Source organism: Grampus griseus (assembly GCF_964374135.1).
Source record: "Grampus griseus genome assembly, chromosome: 11".
NCBI classification, from domain to species: domain Eukaryota; kingdom Metazoa; phylum Chordata; class Mammalia; order Artiodactyla; family Delphinidae; genus Grampus; species Grampus griseus.
In genome coordinates, this window is record NC_139005.1 from 5,685,379 (window position 1) to 5,711,189 (window position 25,811).

The 25,811-nt window shown below is 43.7% G+C and overlaps 1 protein-coding gene across 1 annotated transcript in view; it reads right to left on the minus strand.

The window, feature by feature from the left end:
• VWF (von Willebrand factor) overlaps positions 1-2,641 on the minus strand; it is a 138,169-nt gene extending 135,528 nt beyond the window's left edge. Inside the window, exons 1-2 of the mRNA XM_082665314.1 lie at positions 2,428-2,641; positions 1,213-1,267 (exon numbers count right to left, since the gene is read on the minus strand). Of these exons, the coding sequence (XP_082521440.1) occupies positions 1,213-1,267 (55 nt within the window). The 5' untranslated portion in view covers positions 2,428-2,641. The remainder of the gene's footprint in view (positions 1-1,212; positions 1,268-2,427) is intronic.
• Between the last annotated feature and the right edge of the window lie 23,170 nt (positions 2,642-25,811).

A 25,811-nucleotide genomic window follows, 5' to 3' on the forward strand; every position in this document is an offset into this window, starting at 1 on the left:
CTATGGAAGAATAACCAAAAGAAATTAAAATCATCTGTAACCAAATTCAGCAGTAACCAGAGTTAACGTTTTAGCATTTATCTTTTATTTCTATGTTACTGTATACACACTTACAGATTTTTGGCACATTTGTCGGCATGCGGAGCAAACTGTTTATAACCCGTTGATTTCTCAGTGTAGTGTAAAGAATGTGTCGTGCCATACTTCCAAAACATTTTTGGTGGCTGCACTATACTTTGCCTCTAAACGTATTTGGTACAGGTTCTAGCGTTTCCCAGTTTTCTGATATGTACATAGATTGTACTGAGCATCCTTCTACATTCATGTACTGGTGTATCTTGAATATACTGAATTCTGAACAGATCAACCTGTGTGCCTGATACATAGAATCTGTGAAGTATTGACTCCTGCAGGGTCATATGCTATCTCCTGCCGCTCTCACACTGTGTGTGTGTGTGTGTGTGTGTGTGTGTGTGTGTGTGTGTGTGTGTGTTGGCAGGTGGAAACCACAGCTGTCAATCTCTAAGTTTTCTAGATCCCTGGCACAGAACACACCTAGCAGGAAGATGCAGAGGGTGTGACGAATGTACACTTTGCCCCAGACTAACCTGTGAGCAGTAGGCTGGGTGCTGCTGGCCTAGTCATCTAAATGGAGACTAGGATCAGAAAAGGGTCCCCCTTGCCTTTCACAGACTCAGCATCTCAGTGCGGGAAGGAGGGCAGTGTTGTACAGTGAAGGAGAGCTGGCCTCTGATTTGGGTTCTGTGTGACTTTGGAGCAGTCATTTTTCCTCTCCGACCCTCAGTCTCTGCATCGGTACTATCAGATGTACACCTGTACAACTAGATGAGCTCCACAATCCATTCTAAAGCTAATAATCTTCCCAAGTCTTGGATTCCTTCTTCTCCATCCTCCATCCCCAGCATACAGGACAGTTCTGTGTGGCCCTGGTGCTTCTTAGTTCCCCAATTGGAGAAGACATTTACAGGCACCTGGTCCTTGAGAAACACAAGTCCAGGGCAGTGGGCTCTGCAGAACCTTCATAAGAGGAATTAACCGGGAAGCCAGTGACTCCGGCAGCCCCAGCATGAGCCGAACGTGGGGCTGGGCACACAGGTGGGCTCCAGACACACCTGCAGATCCCTGGCAGGGGGTGGTTCCCAATGGCCCTGAGGCAGGAGTGAAGAGTGGCGGCAGCACCTTTGTACCTACCTGGCAAGGTGAGGGCCAGAGCGAGCAGCAACCTCGTGAGCCTGGCAGGGATCATCTGAGGAAAAGCAGGAGAGTTGAGCTCGCGATCGCTGGCCACACAGGTGGCTGCTATGTGCTCCCGGCCATGCATGAAGTAGGGGGAATTTTTTTCAAGCAAGAGAAGAGAATCACTCTCATTTGCCCCTTAAACATGAACTGCTGGTCCCCAAAATAGCCTGTGGCCAGGCCCAAGAGTAACAATCACTGTGATCCAGGACCCCGGGCATCCTTCCCCGAACAGTGGTCCCTGCTGCACACAGAGAGGAAAGCCCTGCCTTGGCCTCCACCCGCCCCCAGGTGTCATCCCCTGAGCTCCCACGGCCGCTCAGAGCCGGGGGCACCTCATTCCCTCCTCCTCTTCATCCTTTCACGCTCGGCAGCAAACTGGGGAGTAGGAACTGTCTTGCTTCTGCTCCTACCATGGGCACCAGGCTTTGAGAACACTCAGGAACCAGGCTTTCTGGGCAATCACCCACAATGTACACCAACTCCTCTCTCATCCCCATCCCAGCTCCCAGCACAGTGCCCAGCACCCAGGAGGTGTTCAGGCAACATTTGCTGAGTTGATTTGATAAATAGACAGGAGTCCAGCAACCCTGGGTGGTGGGCAAGGTTCCCTGTGGTGTGGCCGCCCCAGAAAAGGACAACGGACCCTGGCTGGCCCAGCATACTCCGAGTCCCTTAGGGCCCCGGCCACAGCTCCCTCCTCTGCAAAAGCTGCAAGATTAAGTGCAGTCTGTCACCTGAGATTCCCTGGGGGTGGGGAGCTCCTTTACCACCCACTGCCCCATCCAGCCAAACAAGGGAGAGGAAAACCCCATCCATGATGTATCTGTGGAAGGAACACTCTAATGTCTGATATGGCCAAGGCTTGGTCTTGGAGCAGGTGCCCAACACACAGGTACATCAGGCTGCTTCCAGAAGGTACCCAGAGGTGAGGGCAGAGCTCATTCCTGTCCCATCTGGTCAAGTATTACAAGCAGTAAAGCCCAGGCAGTAGCGTAGGCAGCCACAGGACCTCCAGAGGCAAGTGGAAGAGGTAGCGTTAGAGGGTCCCTGGCTGTGAATCACCCTGCAAGCTAGTCCAGGGATGGAGAACCCCAACTCCCCAGCGGTGAGGATCAGTCCTGCATCTTCCTCCCACTACGAGCCAGCCCTCTTCCCCAAAGACCATACCTTCCCCTGCAAATGGGGACTGCGGGTGACCCCAAGGTCCTTCGGGAAACTCAGCCTCCGCAGTGGTGCCGCCAGCCCTAGGCCATGCTCTCCAGGACCTTCCGTGGCTTGGGACTGTCTTGCTGGTGAGTGACCCCCGTGCTGTGGACAGCCTGGGCCGAGGGGAGATAAAGCCCAAGCTGTGACGTCCGTCAGCCCCGCTTTCCCACCAAAATAGCTGTGAGCTGCCACCACAGGGGACAGGCCTCCTCCTAATGACCGAGAGGAAACAATGAACGGAAATGGTATTAGAAACACCTCCAAGGCGATAAGGCTTTGAACGCTTTGGTGGGAGGCTTCCTAGCAGCTGCCCTAAGGAGCTGCCTGGCCCTCCTGGCGCCCCTACACAGGCGCGGGTCCCCCCTCAGACAGTGCCCCACAGACGGCAGGACCAGGAAGGCTGGCTGTCCGGGGCAGGCCAGTGCAGACCAGGGAAGAATCCAGACTGGAGCAACTGAACTTTCAGATCCGGTTTCCAGGGCCAGACTCCAGGGAAGTTTGGAAAAACACCTCAGCCTGAGCCAATTTAGCAGCCGTGTTTAGAGAAAGGAGAGAGCTGATGCATCCTGTCCCGCTAGGTACGAGTGATCCGGTTCCAGCCCTGATGGGAACTGTCAGTGTGGGTCCTGGCCAGAGAATGGCCAAGTTAAAGATGAGGGGCCTGGTCACTATTCCAGGCCTTTCTGAAATGATGGCTGGACCGTCAGATGCTAGAACTCTTCCCGAAGACTCTTCCAACCACCTCTGCTGCCCTCACTCCTCCCTGACCTTACACACACACACACACACACACACACACACACACCATATACACAACACACACACATACACCACCACAAACACCACACACACACCATACACACACACCACATACACGCCACACACCATACACACAACACACATATACACAATACACACACACCACATGCACCACACACACACACCATACACACAAACACACATCATATACACAATACACACACACACCACACACCATATACACACACACAACACACACTATATACACAACACGCACACATACACCACCACAAACACACTATATACACAACACACACTATATACACAACATACACACAACACATACAACACACACTATGTATACAACATACACATACATACAACACACACTATATACACAACACACACACATACACCACCACACACACCACACACTATATACACAACACACATACACACAACACACACACAACACACACTATATACACAACACACACATACACCACCACACACACCACACACACACCACATACACACCACACACCATACACCATATACACAACACACACACATACACTGCCACAAACACCACACACACCATACACACACCACACATCACGTACACACACACCACATACACACCACACACCATACACACACACATACACCACCACAAACACCACACACACACCATACACACACCACACATCACATGCACATACCACATACACACCACACACAACACACACAATACACACACATACACACCACCACATGAACCACACACACACCATACACACACCACACATCACATACAACATACGCACACACCACATACACACCGCACACCATATACACAACACACACACCATACACATACCACACATCACATACACATACACCACAAACATACACACCACACACACCAATCTTTCTTCGCAACCTCTAATTCCCTGGAGCCTAATTCTCAATCAACTGCTAAACTAATTCTTGCTAAAAGAGGTAGCCAATAAAACGGAGGAGGATGGGGACTCTCATGCTGGGACCCCAGGCTCTGTGACAGGCAGCCTAAGACACATCTCAGTGAGGAAGCCCACACTGCTGCTTCTCATGTCATGGCACCTGCCCTAAGAGTCTGGGAAACGTTTTGTCCCCAACCTCCCCCACCCCATGCACACCCCTCACACCCCACCACTCCCTTTACTGCCCCAGGAGAGGAAGATGTTCCCAAGAAAGAAGTGGCAGAAGAGGCAGAATTAGCATGATATAGCAGAAAAGCCACTTAAGGATTTCCATTTCAAACTTTTCTTTTTACTAGATAACCTGAAAATCCACCTACTACAAAACATCTCGAAATGCTGTGTTAAATATAACAAATGTTCTTTTCCTTTTTTAATATTTATTTATTTGGCTGCACTGGGTCTTAGTTGCGGCACCCAGGATCTTTAGTTGCAGCACATGGGCTCTTTTAGTTGCAGCATGTGCCTCTTAGTTGCAGCATGCGGGATCTAGTTCCCTGACCAGGGATCAAACCCGGGCCCCCTGCACTGGGAGCATGGAGTCTTAGACACTGGACCACCAGGAAGTCCCAACAAATGTTCCTTAGAAGCACAGCTAGGGCTTCCCTGATGGCGCAGTGGTTAAGAATCTGCCTGCCAATGCAGGAGACATGGGTTCAAGCCCTGGTCTGGGAAGATCCCACATGTCGTGGAGCAACTAAGCCTGTGCACCACAACTACGCTCTAGAGCCCGTGAACCACAACTACTGAAGCCCGCATGCCTAGAGGCTGTGCTCCGCAACATGAGAAGCCACCGCAGTGAGAAGCCTGCGCACTGCGATGAAGAGTAGCCCCTGCTTGCTGCAACTAGAGAAAGCCCACGCACAGCAACAAAGAACCAATGCAGCCAAAAATAAATAAATAAAATAAATAAATTTAAAAGAAAAAGACAAATGACCCGAATAGAATGGGCAAAAGACTTGAGTTGACATTTCTCCAAAGAAGATATACATACACAAGGGCCAAAAAATTCATGAAAAGATGCTCAGCATCATTAGTTATCAGGGACACGTGAATCAAAACCACGAGGTACCACTTCACACTTCATTAGGATGGATATAGTAAGAAGCGAAAAGTGTTGGAGAGACTGTGGAAAACTTGAATCCCTCACCTCGTGCATTGTTGGTGAGAATGTGAAATGGTGCAATTCTTGCGGAAAATAGTCTGGTGGTTCTTCAATAAGTTAAACATAAAATACCATATTACCCAGCAATTCCATTCCTAGGTATATACTCAGGAAAATTAAAAACAGGTGTTTAGGGACTTCCCTAGTGGCACAGTGGTTAAGAAACCGCCTGCCAGTGCAGGGGACACGGGTTCAAGCCCTAGTCCAGGAAGATCCCACATGCCAAGGAGGAATTCAGCCTATGCGCCACAACTACCGAGCCTGCGCTCTAGAGTCCGTGCTGCACAACAAAAGAAGCCAAGGCAAGGAGAAGCCCGCACACCACAACAAAGGGTAGCCCCCACTCGTTGCAACTAGAGAATGCCCGTGCACAGCAACGAAGACCCAACACAGAAAGAATAGAAAGAAAGAAAGAAAGAAAAGAAAGAAAGAAATCATAGACTAAAGAGCAGGAATTGAAAACAAAAGAATGAGACATCGCTAGAAAAGAAGAGGAAGACTTGAAAAAGAACTTTTAGACAACTATAATCCAATAAAAATTTTTTTAAAAAAGAACTTATAGAAGTGAAAATATACAGTAAATTAATTTCTAAAATTCCAGTACAAACACCAGACATCTCAGAAGAAAAATTTGCTGGAAGATAGAGTTTAGGAAATTATAAGGAGATGAAAAACGATAGAAGGAGAAGATCCAAAAAGAAGTACTGAGAATATGTCCTTCAATGTAGATTCCCATCCACGCTACCTTAGCTTGAATGCCACTCCCTCCCCCAACCCCAAAGCAGGCCCTGAGAATTTTAGTGCAGATAATTTATTTGGGAAAGCAGGAAACACTGGCAGGCAAGTGGAGATATGATATGGGGAAGGGAGAACAGCCAATAAAAGGTGTTTATTAAGCCAGTCACCACATGGTCAGCTGAGCTTCATCCACGAGGAAAGTCTAGGAGAAAGGTTAAGACACATGCCACAGAATTATCCCACTCCTGGGTCAAGAAAGCAGAGGTATTTCTAAAATACCCTACACTGGTCCTTAACTGTCGAGGGCTGCTCCTGGGCTCATTAACTCCTCAATACTCTGGGCCTTGAGCACAGAGGTTCAGACCCTGGCAGTCTAGAAGAAGCACATGAAGGTTAATGTCAGGCGTGTGTGTGAGGGGGTTAACTAGGTAGTTAAATTATCATTCAGAGATTGGGGAAAGTAGAAACATTTTTTCAGAAAACAGGCAGTGTGTTTATTATTAACAGTCCTTTCTGAAAGAACTACTCAAGAAGATACTTCAGGAAGAAGAAAATTAAACCCACAAAGAAAATGCCAGAGGAAAAGATAAAGAAAGAAATTGGTAAATATGGGGGTATAGAGGAGCAGGCAGTGATTCGCACAAAACAATAACAATAATAAGGATAAACTGGAGAGTTAAAAAATAAGATGGAACCAAAGTACCAGACAGCAATAGCACCTAGGATGGTGGGGGGAGGGGGTGATGAGAGTGGAAGTGTAGTAAGGTCCTTGTATTGCTCAGAAGAAAGAAAGAGGTGGTAACTGTAGACTTTGCGGTGGCTAGAATGCACAGTCAAATTTTAAGATAGGATGCTAAAAGAATAGAATTGAATGTATGTTTTCCAAACCATTGAGGGGTGGAGGGTGGGGAGCTGGCAGCAAAGAAATCTAGACTCACCCAGGAGAAAACAAAGAAACAGCACGACAAATAGTATAAAATAAGATAGCAAAAATGCAAACAATGATAGTCAACAGTAAAAAGAAACAGATTATCAGGTTGGACGACACACATCTAGCAACGTTTAAGAGCTAGGCCTATAACATAAAGACACAATACTTCAAGGAAAAAAAAAACAGAAAAGCCAAATGATAACCAAGAGACAGCTGATTATACTACTATCAGACAAAACAGACCTTAAGAAAAAAAGTCATTATTACAGACAAAGGGGATACAAAGAAGATAAAAAGAGAAATGTACCAGGAAGCTATAATTATGTGCACTTCATAATATCAGCTCGAAATGTATAAAGAAAAAAATTATTGAATTATAAGGCAAGGTGGAAAAAGCTTTGGGTAAAAATTAACAACATCCACTTATGGAAAACAAGCACACAAAAACATCTCTGTAACCCACAAAAAGAAGGGAGTGTCCTTGACCTGAGTAATAGAGCAAACCTCACAATTATGGTAAAAATATAAGCCACTTTCCCTTTAAAAGTCAGAACAAAAATGCTCAGTATCATCGCTGCTAGTCAACATCGGATCAGATGTCCAGGTCAGTACAGAAAAAAAAAAAAAAAAAAGAAAAGAAAAGGAAATATAAGGTATATGGCTTCAAAAAGAAACAGCAAGAGGGATTTCCCTGATGGTCCAGTGGTTAAGACTCTGTGTTTCCAACGCAAAGGGCACAGGTTTGATCCCTGGTCAAGGAACTAAGATCCTGCATTCCGTGTGGTACAGCAAAAGAAAAAAAAAAAGTGCAAGATAGTTATTATTTAAAGATATGACTGTCTACATAGAAAAAATTCCAGAGAATTCTACATAAGAGAATTTTATTAGAGTTCAGCAGTTTGCTAAAATAAGATTAACCTTTAAAATCTATTATGTTCCTATATAATTACAAAATGTAATATTTAAAGTGACACTATTAGTAAAACAACAAAGTGACCCTATTAGTAAAACAACAAAAAATAAATACAATAAGAATATAATAAAAATAAATTATTCTTAAGAATAAATAAATAATTCTTAAGAATACATACAATAAAATCTGCACACAACCATTATGCAGAAAATCATAAATTTTATTGCAAGACATAACAGAAGACCCAACAGGGAGATACACTGTGTTCATACTTACTGAAATCACAGGACTGTAAAGATACCAATTATCTCCAAATTAGTGTATAAATTAAATGAAATTCCAATCAAAATGTAACAGGGTTTTTCATGAAATTAGACAAGCTGATACAAAATCCTTGTGGAAAGCAAAAGATTAAGAATAGTTCAGACAATTTCAAATTTTAAATCGTCAATAAAAATGGACAATGGCTATTATCAAAAAGATAAGTTTTTATTATCAAAAAGGTAAAAAATAATAAATGTTGGTGAGGATGTGGAGAAATGAGAACACTTGTGCACTGTTGGTGGGAATATAAACTGGGAGAGCCACTGTGGAAAACAATATGGAGATTCCTCAAAAAAATTTAAATAGAACTACCATATGATCTAGTAATTCCATTTCCCTGTATATATCTGAAAGAAATTAAATCACTATTTCAAAGAAATGTCTGCACCCTCATGTACATTACAGCATCATTCACAGTAGCCAAGATAGGGAAACAACTGATATATCCATTGATAGAGGAATGGATATAGAAAATGTGGTATATATACAATGGAATATTATTATTCAGCCGTAAAGAGGTGGAAATCTTGCCATTTGCAACAATGTGGATGAAACTTGAGGGCATTATGCTAAGTGAAATCAGCCAGAGAAATACAAACACGTGATCTCACTTATACTTGAAATCTAAAACAAAAACTCACTTATACGTGAATGATGTCACTTGTATGTGAATGATGTCACTTATACGTGAATGATCTCACTTATACGTGAAATCTGAAACAAAAACTCACTTATACATGAATGATGTCACTTATATGTGAATGATGTCACTTATATGTAAATGATCTCACTTATACGTGAATGATGTCATTTGTACGTGAATGATCTCACTTATACGTGAACGATCTCACTTATACGTGAAATCTAAAACAAAAACAAAAAAAAACAACAACAGCAACAACAACAAAACAAGAAACCAAGGTCATAGAAACAGAGAACAGATTGGTGGTTGTCAGAGGCAGGGGCTAAGGGGTGGGCAAAATGGGTGAAGGGGGTCAAAAATACAAACTTCCAGTTATTAAATAGGTAAGTCATGGGATGTATTATACAGCATGGCGATTACAGTTAATAATACGGTATTCAGTATTGGAAAGTTGCTGAGAGAGTGGATCTTAAAAGTTCTCATCACAAGAAAAAAAGTTGTTATTGTAACTGTGTGTGGTGATAGATGTTAACATGGTACTTAGACTAATTGAGGTGACCATTTCACAATATTTACAAATATCAAATCATTATATTGTATACCTGAAACCAATACAATGTTACATGTCTGTTATACCTTTTTTTTGGCGGGGGGGCTGTGCCATGCAGTTTGTGGGATCTTAGTTTGTCCACCAGGGATTGAACCCAGGCCACGGCAGTAAGAGTGCTGAGTCCTAACCACTGGACTGACAGGGAATTTCCTTTCTTTTTATTTTTTTAAATTATATCTTAATTTTTTTTAAAAAATTAAGGTATGGACAAACTACCAAGTAACAATAGATAAGTGATACAGAAAGGCAATTCACAGAAAAGAAAAAAAACCATTTGGCTTGTAAACATATGAAAAATCATTCAACCCCACTGGTCACTAGGGAAATCCAAAATAAAACCACATAGCTATCTTCCCATCACATTGGCCAGGATGTGGGGCTATTGGAACTATTTGCTGTTGTTAGGACAAGTGGTATATCACTTTGGAGGAAAATCTGGAAATAGCTAAGAGATTTAAAGTTGCTCTTCCCATGGCCCAGTACATGCACTCCTGGGCATATCACTTGGCGAAACTTTCACCTACGTGCACAAAGCAACTTGCACAGAATGTTCACTGCAGCAGTGAATGTAGTTCACAAGCATGTAAACAACTAAATACACTTCAACAGTATGAATAAATAAATGGTGATACATTCATCCTATGAAATACCAAACAGCAGTCAAAAATAATCAAGGCTGGGCTTCCCTGGTGGCGCAGTGGTTGAGAGTCCGCTTGCCGATGCAGGGGACAGGGTTCGTGCCCCGGTCCGGGAAGATCCCACATGCCGCGGAGCGGCTGCGCCCGTGAGCCATGGCCACTGAGCCTGCGCGCCCGGAGCCTGTTGCTCCGCAACGGGAGAGGCCACCACAGTGGGAGGCCCGCGTACCGCAAAAAAAATAAAATAAAAATAATAATAATAATCAAGGCTACATCTACCAACATGGATAAAACCCCAAAATAATGTTGAGCAGAAAATAAAACAAGTGTCAGAGACTCTCTACAGCACAATAGTATTTATGTAAAGCTAAATAAAGACCATGTAAAATAAAGCAGTATATTACTGTTTATAAATCTGTTTAATTGCAGGAAAAGTCAACATGTGTGGTGGATAACCACTAAAGTCAGGGTAGTGGCCACCTTTAGGAAGGAAGAGAGAAGACGGGATCCAGAGAGTGGTGCATGTAAATGTTTTATTTACTTAATAATTCCAAAAATATGAGACAAATATGGAAACACATTAAGAAGACTGGAACATGCCAAAACATGGAAACAACCTAAATGTCCATCCACAGATGAATGAATAAAGATGTGGTACATATATACAATGGAATACTACTCAGCCATAAAAAAAGAATGAAATAATGCCATTTGCAGCAACATGGGTGGACCTAGAGATTATCATACTAAGTGAAGTAAATCAGAAAGAGACAAAGGCTGTATGATATCACTTATATGTGGAACCTAAAATATGGCACAAATGAACCTATCTATGAAACTGAAACAGAATCAGGGACATAGAGAAAAGACTGGTGGTTGCCAAGGGGGAGGGGGGTGGGAGAGGGTTGCATAGGGAGTTTGGGATTAGCAGACGCAAACTGGTATATAGTATGGATAAACAACGAGGTCCTACTGTATAGCACAGGGAACTATATTCAATATCCTGTGATAAACCATAATGGAAAAGAATATGAAAAAGAATATATATATGTATAACTGAGTCACTTTGCTATACGGCAGTAATTAACACAACATTGTAATTCAACTACACTTCAATAAAAAAATAAATTTTTATAAAAAGATGGCTGGAACATGGATATCTTTATATTATCCTCTAGTTTTCTGGACAGTTGAAATTTTCACTTACAAGATAAAGCCCTGATGCCAGTGACCTCAGCGTGTTGGCTTTGCTCTCACAAATAGCAGAGGGACCAGCATCCTTGCACACCCATCTTCACATACAAGGCCTATTGCTAAACTCCTAGATGTGAAAAAAACCACTGGGTTAAAAGTCACAAAAATTGTTAAGACATATACATCCTGCCAAGAACTATATCAATTTACCCTTCCATGGCATTTTATTAGTTATGGACTGAATGTTTATGTCCCCCAAAATTCATATTTTGAAGTCCTAACCCCCAACGTGATGGCATAGGGAGATGAGGCCTTTTGGAGGTATTTAGGGTTAGATGAGGTTGTAAGTGTGGGGCCCCCCATGGAGGGATTAGTGCCCTTATAAGAACAGAAGCAACACCAGCGTTTTCTCTCTCTACTGTATGAGGACACAGGGAGAAGACAGCCATATGCAAGCCAGGAAGCGGGCCCTCACCAAGAACCAAATCTGCAAGCACCTTGTTCTTGGACTTTCAGCCTCCAGAACTGTGAGAAATAAGTGTCTGTTGTTTAAGCCATCCACTCTATGGTATTTTGTTACAGCAGCCTGAGCTGACTAAGACAGTTATTTTTTTATTATTCAGTAATTTTTTTTTTTTTTTTTTTTTGCAGTACACGGGCGTCTCACTGCTGTGGCCTCTCCCATTGCAGAGTACAGGCTCCGGACGCGCAGGCTCAGCGGCCATGGCTCACGGGCCCAGCCGCTCCGCAGCATGTGGGATCTTCCCGGACCTGGGCACGAACCGGTGTCCCCTGCATTGGCAGGTGGACTCTCAACCACTGCACCACCAGGGAAGCCCTATTATTTAGTAATTTAACTGGCAAAAACTGGTATGAGATTATTTTTTAATATTCAACCCTTTAAATATTGGGGGGATGTTTTCTAATATTGTCCATTTGTATTTCTTCTTTTGTGAATTTCTGGCTAGTTTATTTATTTATTTATTTATTTATGTATTTGGCTGCATTGGCTCTCCGGTGCTGCGTGGGGTCTCTCTCTAGTTACCACGAGCGGGGGCTACTCTTTGTTGCAGAGCACGGGTTTCTCATTGCGGTGGCTTCTCTTGTTGTGGAGCACAGGCTCTAGGCATGCAGGCTTCAGTAGTTGTGGTACACAGGCTCAGTAGTTGTGGCTTGAGGGCTCTAGAGCACAGGCTTAGCTGCTCCGTGGCATGTGGGATCTTCCCGGACCAGGGCTCGAACCGGTGTCCCCTGCATTGTCAGGTGGATTCTTAACCAATGCACCACCAAGGAAATCCCCTGGCTAGTGTCTTTAGCTCATTTTCAATGGAGATGTTTATCTTTTCCTATTGATTTCTAAAAGCTCCTTAGAGATTAGGAATAATAGTTTTGTTTCCTCACGTTAATATGTGAATCTTTTTCTCAGTTCTTCATTTACCTTTAATTTTTACTTATGGTGGGGTTTTTATGGGGTTTGGGGGATTTATGATGCTCTGGGGGCGAGGGGTGTTAGGTATCATGGGTACAAAGTAAAAGTACAAACACAAAATGTTTGAAAGGAAACACTGAAAAATCAAATCTCCCCTCCTCCCTAGTGGGTGACCAACTGTCCCAGTTTGCCCTGAACTGAGGGACTTTTGGGGACATAGGATTTTCATTACTAAAACTGGGACAGTTCTCAGCAAACTGGGACAGTTGGTCACCCTACCAGCCTCCTAGTTCCCTTCTCAGAGGCAATACTGTCTCCAGTTTCTTGGGTAGCCTTCCAAAAATACTACAAAAGTTTTAAACATTCATCTTCAAATCTGTTGCAGAGAATGTGAATCTTAGCCCAGAAACTTGCATTTGCAAAAGACATGTCAAATCCTTTTAATTTCTTTAAATCAAATTAAATCTAACCTTCTTTACAGTCAGGGTGACACAAGAATCCAGGGGGGTTACGGAGGGCTCAGAAAACACTGATTTCAAATCTTTAGTGCACCCCTCTCTCTGCTTCCCCCTTCCCAAGCCCACACGACTTCTTTTATTTATTTATTTTTTAGGATTTTTTTGACGTGGACCATCTTTAAAGTCTTTATTGAATTAGTTTGAGCTATTTGAAATATTGCTTCCGTTTTTATATTTTGGTTTTTTGGCCACAAGGCACGTGGGATCTTAGCTCCCCGACCAAGGATCAAACCCACACCCCCTGCATTGGAAGGCGAAGTCTTAACCACTGGACCGCCAGGGAAGTCTTCCCACAGGACTTCTTTAAAGTTCAGCAGCCCAGCAACTTCCAGGGCCTGTTGGCATGACCTCTGGGTCTGGCAGCCAATGGCCTCCGGAGACCCCACCACCTCTCTTTCTGTGGACCTTCCTCCTTCTCCGGCCTCATGACCAGTCTTAACTTCCTTCTGGGCCCCCATGGGCACCGGCACCAGACCCCACCATGCACGCCACTCATCGCCCACTGGCCTCGCTCCCCAGACACCTCCTGTGCTCACTCACACAGTTTCACCGTCCAAAAGGCACTCCCGCTCCACCCATTCCTTCTCTCTGCTAATTGTCCTTCCCTTGGCCTTTGGTGCCAGGCACTCTGCTACATGCTTCACATGCATTCTTACACTCAATCCCCCTGTAGAGTTTCCTGGGGCTGCAGTAACAAACTATCACCAAGTGGGTGGCTTAATACATCAGAAATGTATTCCCTCAAAGCTCTGTAGCAGTCCGAAATCAAGATGGCAACAGGGCCAAGCGACTCCAATGGCTCTAAGAGAGAGAGCTTCCTGCCTCTTCCAGCTTCTGTGGGCTCCAGACTTCCCTGGCCGTGGCTGCATCGCTCCAATCCCTGCCTCCGTATTCACACTGTCTCCCCTTCTCCCTCTGTGTCTCCCCTCTGTATTTCTTAAAAAGACACTTGTCATGAGAGCCCATCTATGTACTCTAAGGTGCTCTCATCTTGATATCCTTAAGTATATCTGCAAAGACCCTTTTTCCAAATAAGATCACATTCACAGGTCCCAGGGGTGAGAATGTGGACATACCTTTTGGGGAGGGGCACCATTCAACCCACTACACCTCCTAACAGCCATTCACCCCAGAGATAAGGATGCTGAGGCTCAGACAGGCTAAGTAACTTGCAGAAGATCACCGTGTTACGGAAAGACAGCCGGCTCTGAACCCACGGCTGTCTGATGCAAAGTTCATGTTTTTTCTACTACACGTATACTATTCCAGGAGGCTTTTCTCCTTCCTGCTCCCCTCATCCCCACTTCCCTGTCTAGAAACCACTCTCCTACCTTTGAACCACCCTGGATGCCTCTAGGGAAACTCATCTTGCCTTGTATTTTCCTCTTTAGATCTTATCTCCTCTACTCTTTGCTCTCCCAGAAGACGGACCACGCCTTATCCATCCCTGTAATTTCCCAAGCTGGTCTGAGCAGGGCGCATAGTAAGTGCTCCAGAAATGCTTGATGAACTCCCTGTGTTGCTTCATTAGCATAAAATATTAAAAAGTAGATCCAGGGCTGATATCGCAAGGAAAGAATTGCTCAGAATCTGAGGAAGTTGTTAGCTGCTCTCCAATTTGTCAACACAGAGGTTTAAGAAAAGCACTCACCAGAGGCTCAGGGGGAAATTGCAAAGGGAAAGTCATGGGTTTGCTCTGCTAGGGGACAGTGACATCAGACAGTGACGTCAGACCAGGGTCGTGCACCCATTTGTCATTCTGCAGCCGTAACTGGTATGACTCTCCAGGTATGACTCCATATATTTCTAAATGACACTGGAATTTCTATTTCGTCAGAGTGTAACACTCTTGACTGGAATATTAAGCCTATTTTCCTTCAATACAGGGGAACATAGATAAATACAGTTGGGATTCCTGATTGGCTAAGAAGGGAGCCTGTGTAAACCACCAGCTGCAGCGGAGGGTGCGCTGGTGCTGTGAGCAGAGGGCACAGGGCTGCAGGGTGATCAACTCTCCAATGCCGGACTCCACTTAGCACACCTAGACTCCTGCTGTCACCACAAGAGCCACTGTCTTCAGGAAATTCCCAAGTCAGAGGCCAAGACATCGAGTTCTACATTTGACAGGTTAAGCCCAGTGGTTTCAATAGATATTTTATATATTAAATGCAATTGATCAGTAAACACATTTGAAAACTGCCCAGGGTACCTTTTCTGAGTTACTCTTTCGACTGAGGTTGTTGGTTTTCCTGGAATTCTGTAAACTTCTTTGTATATAAAAGCATGCTATTTGAGGGACTTCCCTGGCAGTCCAGGGGTTAAGACTCCGCACTTCCACTGCAGGGGGCGTGGGTTCTATCCCCGGTTAGGGAACAAAGATCCTGCATGCCACACGCAATCTATTAAAAAAAAAAAAAGTTTTTAAATAAAAGCGTGCTATTTGAAATGAAAGCTATAGACTGTGGCCTACAGCAGCCTTGAGCTACCCGAGTGTTTGGGTTACATTTACGTAAGTCTGGGGCAAAACTGCACTGACCTGATGGATGCGTCACCAGCCCAGAGCACGCCTCCTCTGCCCTGACCTGTGGCTACCTCTCCCTCCTCTGCCCTCTTACTACTCACTTGGCAAGGACCAACATGATATCTGTCGGCAATGTTCGTATTTTCCTATAACATGTGATGTGCTGTTGCCTTATCTCCCTAATCAGACCACCAGTTCCATGAGAACAGGAATGGAATTTTGAAAACAGCCTGCCTTCCCAGACGACACCCCGTCTCCAGACACAGGACCCTTGGCAAAAGTGACCCTTCAAATCCCTGAGCCCCAGCCCCAGCTCAGGATTTCTGAGCGCACCCCTCTCTAGCGGGGGCACCGCCCCAGGGCAGAGCAGCCCTGCAGCCTCACACCATGGAGGTGAAGCCCCACATCCAGACATTGCTCTGTAGCAACTTCTTAAATACAAATAAAGGGGGCGTGCTAAGAGCTTCAAACAGTGCGAGGGGGTCAAGGGACAGAGCCCTCACGTTCATCTAGGATGATGGCTGCGGAAGGCTTCAGGGAGGGACAGGGTTGACTTGGCCTGGGTAGGGTGGGTAGAATGATCGTTTTAATAGTTTTAATTGCTTTTTTATTATTCTAAAAGTAACATGTGGTCATGGTAGGGGAGAAAAAGTATGGACAAATAAAAATAAGAAAATAAAAATCACCCATAATCCCACTACCCAGAAACAGCCACCATCAACAGTTTAGGATGCTGCTGTCCCGTTTTGTTCAATGTATATGTAATAGAATTTTTAAATAAAATCTTCCTATGCAGGGGTTTTGTAATCTGCTTTTGAATATATCGTAAGTGTTTTTCAACGCATTAATACTTCCGGGTGTTTGGATTTTTGTTCACTGCGTATTTCACTTCTTGTTATTCCACAATTTAACCAGCTCCATATCGTTGGATGTTTATTTAGGTTGGTTCTACTTTTTTCTTTTTGTTAACAGTGCTGCATTCAATATCTTGTAATAATCAATAATGGAAAAGAATCTGAAAAAGAATATATACATACATATATATATATATGAATCACTTTGCTGTACACCTGAAACTAACACCACATTGTAAATCAACTATACTTCAATAAAAAAAACATTTTTTTTAAAATGTTTGCAATGTTTTAAAAAAACATTGCAAAATAAATAAAGTAAAATAAAAAACAATGCTGCAATGAATATCTTTGAAACGGTATCTATGCACAACCCTCAGGATTACTTCCATAGTATGAAATTCCTATGCGTGGAAATGGAATTTCTGGGTCAACGGTCATCCACATTTTAAGACCTTTGATGATGAGGCCAAATAGGACTGTGACAGGTGAAAATGAGGGCAAAGGGCATTTCAGATGCAAAGAAAGAAGTAAAAGCATAGAAGCAGGAAAGCTCTGGGCATGTTAGAATAAATAAATGCCGTAATAGGCTGGTAGTTAATGCATGTAAAGGAAACTAGTGAGAGATAAGACAAGAAAAAGTGGTAAGACAGGTCGTCAAGGACTCTGAGTCAGGGTTAAGGGTCTGTGTTTCTCCAGTAGACTCTGGGCCAAACACTCTGGCTGCAGTGGAAAGGGATTGTAGGGGGGTTGGATGGACACGGGAGACCAGTCAGGGGGCTAATGGACTCTTCCAGAAGAGGCACAGTGAGGGCCTGAAGAGGGCCATGGGCTTGAGAAGAGAAGAATGGGTACAGTCAACCAGGTGATTGCCCTAAGACATCCTCCCCCTAGTCCCCCAAACCTGTGAATGTCAACTTACAGGGCAAAAGGGACTTTGCAGATGTGGTTCAGTTAAAGATATTGAGATGGGGGATTATCCTAGATTGTCCCAGGAAGCCCAGTCTAATCACGAGGGTCCTTACATGAGAGGCAGGAGGGTCAGGGTCAGGGAAGGTGGGTGCAGAAGCAGAGGTTGGAGTTGTGAGGGGCCACGAGCCAAGGAGTGAGGGCAGCCTGGAGAAGCCAGAAAAGGCGAGGGACACAATCTCCCCTGGAACCTGCACAAGGAACACAGCTCTGCCCATACCTTGACTTTGACCCGTTTCAGACTTCTGACCAAGACTGTAAGATAGCAAACTTCTGTTGTCTTAATCCATTAAGTTGGCGGCAACTTATTAGAGCAGCGATGGGAAACGGACACCGGCTGAGTGCCCTGCTCTCCTGGGGGGTGGTTCCAGGCAGCTCTGCTAAATTGGTGTTGAGAGAACAGTAAGTACCATGAGCTCAAGGAAGAGGGATCCCTGAGGGCCAGGGTGTAAGAGCCTGAAGAACTGGGCTGGGAAGATGAACAGATGCAACCAGAGAAGAAGCTCACATGTGAAGGTATGACTGTCAGAGGCACTTGGGGCAGGGCTACCCAGAGGCAGGGGGATGGATGAGTTGACCTCTGCCTGCCTGGGGAGTAAGTTCTCCAGGGTGGAGCTGGCACAAATGCAAAAGAACTTCAAGGGAGGAGAGATTTCCTAGCAGGGCTCATCTTTGCCTTCTCATATTTTTGTAGCATCTCTTCTCCTATGCCAACTCCACAGGAAAGAGAACTTTCTTGTCAGTTTATGCCAAATAAACAAACACACCAGATTTCTCAAGCCAGGCTCCCAGGTCCCAGCATATACAGCCAGCACCTCAGCTAAAGGGAAGCCGTCCTCCTCCACTTCCTCTCCTCCAGGGACATCTGTGGGTGAAATAGTATGCTCACTTCCTGCCTTCAGGACGACCATCAAAGTAATGAAATGCCTACTATCAAAAGGATGCACAACTGCAGACTAATCTTCTCATGTTCTCCGTAACTATGACAGACACCACACTATTATTGCCACAGAGTTAAAGAGGGCTCAGACCGCTACATCTCGTGGAGTTTCTGGTCCTAGTAGCCCAGTAGGATTCCTGAACCACTATCCCAGGAGCTGGGGTTCTAATTTTACAGATAGAAAGTTACAGATTCTGAATTTGTCTGCATCTTATAAAATAGCTTCAAAATACATAAATACAAAATACATAAATCGATAAATCAACTTTAAAGTCTTTCTCAATTGTCCATAAGTCAAGCAGATAAACTTGGTAAAATGACGATTTTTTTAAACAACTGTTAAACCCAGTAATTGTACCCTTGGGTATTTATGCCAGAGAAGTAGAAACTTAGGTTCACACAAACTCTTATACATGAATGTTCATAGCGGCTTTATTCATAATACTGTAGTTAAAAACTGGAAACAACCCAGATGTCCTTCATTGGGTTAACAGCTAAACAAACTGGTCAATCCATACATGAAATACTACTCAGCAATAAGAAAGAATAAACTGGGACTTCCCTAGTGGTCCAGTGGTTAAGAATCTGCCTTCCAATGCCGGGGATGTGGGTTTGATCCCCGGTCGGGGAACTAAGATCCCACGTGCCGCGGGGCAACTAAGCCCGCGCATGCTCTAGAGCCCGCATGCCACAACTACAGACAAGCCCACATGCAGCATCGAAGAGTCTGCGTGCCGCAACTAAGTCCCAATGCAGCCAAATAAATAAAGTAAAAAAAAGAAAGAATAAACTATTGATATATACACAACAACATGTGCAGTTCTCCAGAGAATTACCTGAGTGAAAGAAGCCAACTTCAGAAGGTTAAGTACTGTACGATTCCATTTATATAACACTCTTGAAATGACAAACTTTTAGAAATGGAGAACAGATTAGAGGTTGCCAAGGGTTAGGGGTAGGAGAGAAGGGTGAGGCGGGAGGAGGAACAAGAGAGATACTTGTGGTGATAAAAGGGCAAAAGGAGGGACCTTTGTTGTGATGGCCATATCTTGACATGGTGGTGAATACACAAACCTACACATGTGATAAAATTGTAGAGAACTAAATACACACACACACACACACACACACACACACACACACACACACACACAATGAGTACAAGAAAAGCTGGTGAAGCCTGAATAAAAATGGGTGGATTGTATCAACATTGATTTCTGGTGGTGATATTATATTATAGTTTTGCAAGATGTTACCATTAAGGGAAACCGTAAAGGATACAATGAATTTCTCTGTGCTATTCCTTACCATTGCATGGGAGTCTACAGTTTTCAAAATAAAAATTTTAACTAAAAATTGTTTTAAAAAAAATAAATAAACTTGACCTAATGTATCTGCTTAGAGCTCTGCACCCAATAATGAGAGAATCCATATTATTCTCAGGTGTACATAAGGAACCAAACCAGCTCAGTTTGCTCAGGACTTTCCTGATTTTAGCACTGAAAGTCTTTTATCCCAGGAAACCCCTCAGCACCCCCAAAGAATTTAGATGTTTAGTCACCCTAACATTTACAAAAACTAATTATGCACAATTCTCAGCACATTTCAAAGAACAGGTCAAATACACACCATATTCTCTGACTATAACACAACTAAATTAAAACTTAGCTTAAAAGATTTTTTAAATCCTTATACATTTGGACATTTTAAAACATACTTCCAGAAAACAGTATGGCGCTTTCTCAAAAAACTAAAAATAGACTTACTAAATGACCCAGCATTTCCACTCCTGGGTATATATCCCCAAAATACAAACACACTAGTAGGAAAAGATACATGCACCCCAAAGTTCCTAGCAGCATTATTTACAATTGCCAAGACATAGAAGCAACCTAAGTACTCCTCAACAGATGAACGGATAAAGAGGATGTGGTATATATACAATGGAATATTACTCAGCCATAAAACAGGACAAAATTTTGCCATTTGCAGCAACATGGCTGGACTTGGAGGGCATTATGCTAAGTGAACTAAGAGACAGAGAAAGACAAACACAGTGTGATATCACTTATATGTGGAATCTAAAAAATATAACAAACCAGTGAATATAACAAAAAAGAAGCAGACTCACAGATATAGAGAACAAACTAGTGTTTACCAGTGGGGAGGGGAGAGGGGCAATATAGGCGTGGGAGAGTGGGAGACACAAAGTACTGGGTGTAAGATAGGCTACAAGGATACTTTGTACAACACGGGGAATATAATCAATATTTTGTAATAACCGTAAATGGTGTGTAACCTTTAAAAATTGTATTAAAATTTTTTAAATAAATAAAACATATTCCAGATAACTCACAGGTCAAAAAATAAATCGGAAGAGAAATTCTAAAATACTTAAAACCACACAATATGAAGATACACCATATTAACCAATATTCAAAATGTGTGATGATGTAGTGAAATGTGTTCTTTCCTGCTCTCAGTTCTTAAAGCTGGTGGGAGTATTTAAATAGCACCTTTTTAAAGGGCTTACATTCTCCATCCAGTAAATTCCATCTCTAGGAACTAGCTTAAGGAAATTGCCTACAATGAGAACAGCGATCTGCCTCCAAGATAATCACTGCAGCATTGTTTCTGATCGTCAAAATGAAAGTGCAAGCATCCTAAACGGCCCAGTTTAGGAGATTAGTCAAACAATTTTGGCACACACATGGGATGGATTATCACGTAGCCAGGAGTAACGATGTTGAGGCACAGTTACAAATGACATGGGGAAACACTTGCGGTATAATCTTAAGTGAAAAGAGATGATCTCAACTATGCAAAATAGATGTGGGAGAATGGCGCTAACATATTTACACTGTTATCTCCAGATGGCACGAGGTTGTCGCTTTCTTATCTAAACTTCTCAGGAGTTTCCACGTTTTTTGGCAATGTGCTTACAATGTCTTTAAGGGGGTGTTTACTTTTTTAACGTTAGGAAAAGGAGGAGAGGGGAGAATAAACACAGAAGGTTACTGAGAATTCAGCTTACAGGTGAAGTTGCAGACCTGAGGAGGAAGAACACACCGTGAATTCTTAGGAAAAGGATAGGCTCTTTCTTGACCCAATCAGATTCTTGCTTCCCTGGGGGGTAAAAATGGAAAGAAAAATGCTAAAAGAGCACAGTTAAAAAAAAAAAAAAAGTTGGATTTACTTTTTAATACCTCTTTACAATGAACCAAAGTACTCTTGGGGCTATCTGTAATGGCCCCAAGCTGGAAACTACCCAAATGTCCATCCACAGTCGAATGGATAAATACACTGTGGTCCGTTCACACGATGGGCTGTCACATAGCAATGAGAATGATCTACAGTCACACACAACAGAACGGATGAACCTCACAAATACAGTGTTGAGTGAAAGAAGCTCGATTCAGGAAAGTACTTACTGGATACTCCATTTGCGTAGAATACCAGAAAATGGCAGATCCATGCTGTTAGAAGTCAGAAGAGTGTTCCCTTGGTGGTGGGGGGGGCGGGGGGCTGCCTAGAAGGGAGCGTGAGAGGAACTTCCGGGTTTTTGGTGATGTTCTAATTCTTAACCTGGCTGCTGGTGAGGGGGGGGGTGTTTCGTCTGTGAATAAGTTTTGAACCGGGTGCCTATAATCTGTATACTTTCTCTATGAATATTATACTTTCTTTATGAATATTATATCAATATAAAGTATTCAAAATGAAAAAAAAACAATAATAGTGCTTGGAAGCATGCTTGGAATTTATCTTCCCTTAACTGCATAAAATTTCCTAAAAAGCTACTGGGCTTCCTAGAATTTTTATTAATAATTCAAATCTCCCAAGCAGTGTTCCATACAGAGTAGAATCTACTAATTTTGTGCCCCTTGTTCTGAAGCCCACTTCCTGTTCCAACTAGCTGTTCTCCGGACCAGAGCTGTCTGCCTCTCCTGATGCACACAGAGCACCTCCACCTACCACTAATAATTAGTTGCCATAATTTGATGTATGCAACATATAAGGACATCAACGTGACACCACACGATGGGGCACAGCGTGGCTTAAAGGGAGGGGAAGAAAAGGTGCGAACACAGAGCTTGTTCAGAGAAGACACTCTGTGATCCTCATCCTGAGGATCCTAACCCAGGCGACTAAATCCAGAATCCCCGCTGCCTACACTCCTGAAACCACTCTGCAATCCTAACATTCATCTGGTATCTGGGCTGGGTCTGGGGATACAAAGATGAGCAAAACTGCATCATCCTCTGCCCTCAGGGAGCTTACAGTCTAGTGACAAGAATGACATAAATCTAAACAAATCTTAACTACAAATGGTGATGAGACCTATGTCTATAAGATAGTGATGCTGTGGATGTACACCTGTAACAGAGGATTCCAACCGAAACTGATGGGGCTGGGGCGGGGGGGGGGGGCAATGAGCTGAGTTCTAGGATGAATAGGACTAAAATCAAACCAAAGATGGGAGGAGCACTTCAGGTCATGGAACCAGCATGTGCAAAGGCCCAGGGGCAGGAGGAAGCTACCTATGAAGAACCCAAAAGACGGTTTGCCTGGCTGGTACACAGAACACAGGGGAAGCGTGGTAGGTGATAAGGCTGGAGAGGTAAGAAGGCGCCAGATGTGACGTGAATCCTTTCTGTTTTCAGGGCACTTTCACAGACATGCCCTCCTCAGGGCACCGCCATGTGTTAGCAAGAGCCGGCGGGACCGTTCCCGATCTGCAGATGAAGTGGACGCTCAGGAAGGTGACTTGCCAGAGGCCACAGAGAGGAAGTGGGAAAGCCCAAATTCACCCCTTGCTCTCAACTCCTGCTCTCTGCCCTGCACCACCATTGCACCCCCTGTATTGCAGTCCAAGCTGAGCCTGCTTCGGGCCCCACCCTCAAATCCCAAAGCGGAGACTCCGGGTCTCACAGCTGGAAGGGCACCTTCTAGCCTTTCAGGAAAGGGCTGAAGGGTCCCAGAATCTCTGACTGAGCTCTCCCCGGTTTACTGTGAAACACGGGCTGGAATCCTTTGAGCTCAGACTTCATTGGTGGGAAAAGGCTTTGGGATGATACGGTTTGGTTGGATCAAGCAACCCTGCTTTGAATTCAGTGAGTCCACATTTCCAGACGTCTGCTTTGAAACACAGAAAACGCCTCTCGTGAGCCAGCCACATCCTCTCATAGGAAGCTTTTACCCACTCATTCGGGAACCGCAGGAACTTTCCCCTTATCTTTATGCCTTCCTGAAACACAACCATTCTCTGTGTGAAATGGCCTCTCCATACTAGAAAACGTTTGTTGATTTAGGAAAAAACACGTATCTCTTTCTTCTTCCACAAATGTTCAAGGACAAATCCTTATGTCCTCCTAAACATCCAACCTCTCTCTTTCTGTGAGACTGAATTTACCTGCTATAATTTGCATGAAAAATTTAATGTATCCTAAACCATGGGCCTTGAGCAAGCTGCCACCACCCCTCCCTCAAGCCATTTTCTGAGAAGGGAGCCTCTTGCAGGAAGAGAAAGCCTCGGACACTTAGGATCCCGTCCTTGCAACAAGCAAACAGTAGAATATAATCATGCCCTTGATTGGAATTAATAGCTGCATATACTTAATCACAGAATCTCGGAAATGGAAGAAGTCCCAGAGTCCTGGAGGTCAGAGTCTCCACTTACTTCATCCTCCACCTCGAGAAAGTTACAGAATTCCTCTGGCCCTCGCTTTCCCCCCAAAGAGTCAGATGTGTGTGGAGGGAGGTTTAACTACTGTCTCCGTTTTTAAGTTTTGAGCCAATAGTGAAAGCTCAGGGTCTTTTACATTAAAATGTGGGTTTCTGGTTCACTTAGAAGACCCGGCAGGAAGACTGGCTCACACTCTCGGGAGGGAACAATCGGCAGGAGATGAGGGGCTCCCCTCGTTGGATGGGTATGTTCTCTAAAATTTGCAAGTCCCTTCCACCTGCTCTTCTGTCTCCAACAATGAGGTCCATCATCAGTTGTCATTTATCATTCCACTTGCCTTATCTTTTTTTTTTTTTTTTTTTTTTTTGCGGTACGCGGGCCTCTCACTGCTGTGGCCTCTCCCGTTGCGGAGCACAGGCTCCGGACGTGCAGGCTCAGCGGCCATGGCTCACGGGCCCAGCCGCTCCGCGGCATGTGGGATCTTCCCGGACCGGGGCACGAACCCGTGTCCCCTGCATCGGCAGGCGGACTCTCAACCACTGGGCCACCAGGGAAGCCCCGCCTTAATCATTTTTTTTAGAGCACAGAAACATTTCTTTGTAGCCACTTCTCTATCAAACGTGGAAAAAAATCAGACACTCCAAGAGAGCTGAGTTTCAAGAAAAACAAGAGTCCATATTTCTTTGTAGAAACTGAAAAATATTCCTCTGCATTTGGTTAGCTTCTCTCTGTGGTTCTGGCTACAATGCATGTAAAATTTGGAATATTTTCAGTTTAATATGAAAGTTGCGTTTGTTCACATGTTTAGGAGAAAGCTTTCTTACAACTGAAGACAAATTCTTTAAAGATCTTTTTAAAAGCTGAAAATGGTTTATAACTGACATTCTTTCATGCAAATAGTGGCCAGTTTAATGACTTCAATAATTGATATTCTTTCCACTTAAGTTATCTAGAGAAGCTGCAAGTCTAGATCAAGAAGCAATGAAAATATTTCCCTAATCCTACCCAAATGTATAAATATATATGAAGTCTACATACTAGATCATATTTTTAGTTTTAATGAAACTAGTCACGATTAGAAATAAATGCCTCAGGGACCTATTTCTCAAAGTAGGAATCATAAATCTCAGGATTTGGGTCTATAAAGAGTTCACTTACTATGGTGCTGATGAGGGGATACTGACCAAAATTTAATCACATGAAGGACTATGAGAGAGGCTGGGAAAAATAATCTTTAGCTACGTGTCCAGCTAAAAATTGGAGTTCTGTTGCTAAAGAAAGAGGGTCAGAATAACTATTAGAGAATCAGCAACAGATTCTGCCACAAAGAAAATTATCCCTGATTGAGACTATAAATCTAATGTAACCTTGATGCCCAAACCAGACATGAACAATATGAGAAAAAAAAAAATCCCTGGCCAGACTTACTCATGAAGATAGAGTAACAAGTAAAAGTAAAAAGTCCTAAACAAAATGTTAGCAACTGAATACAACAGT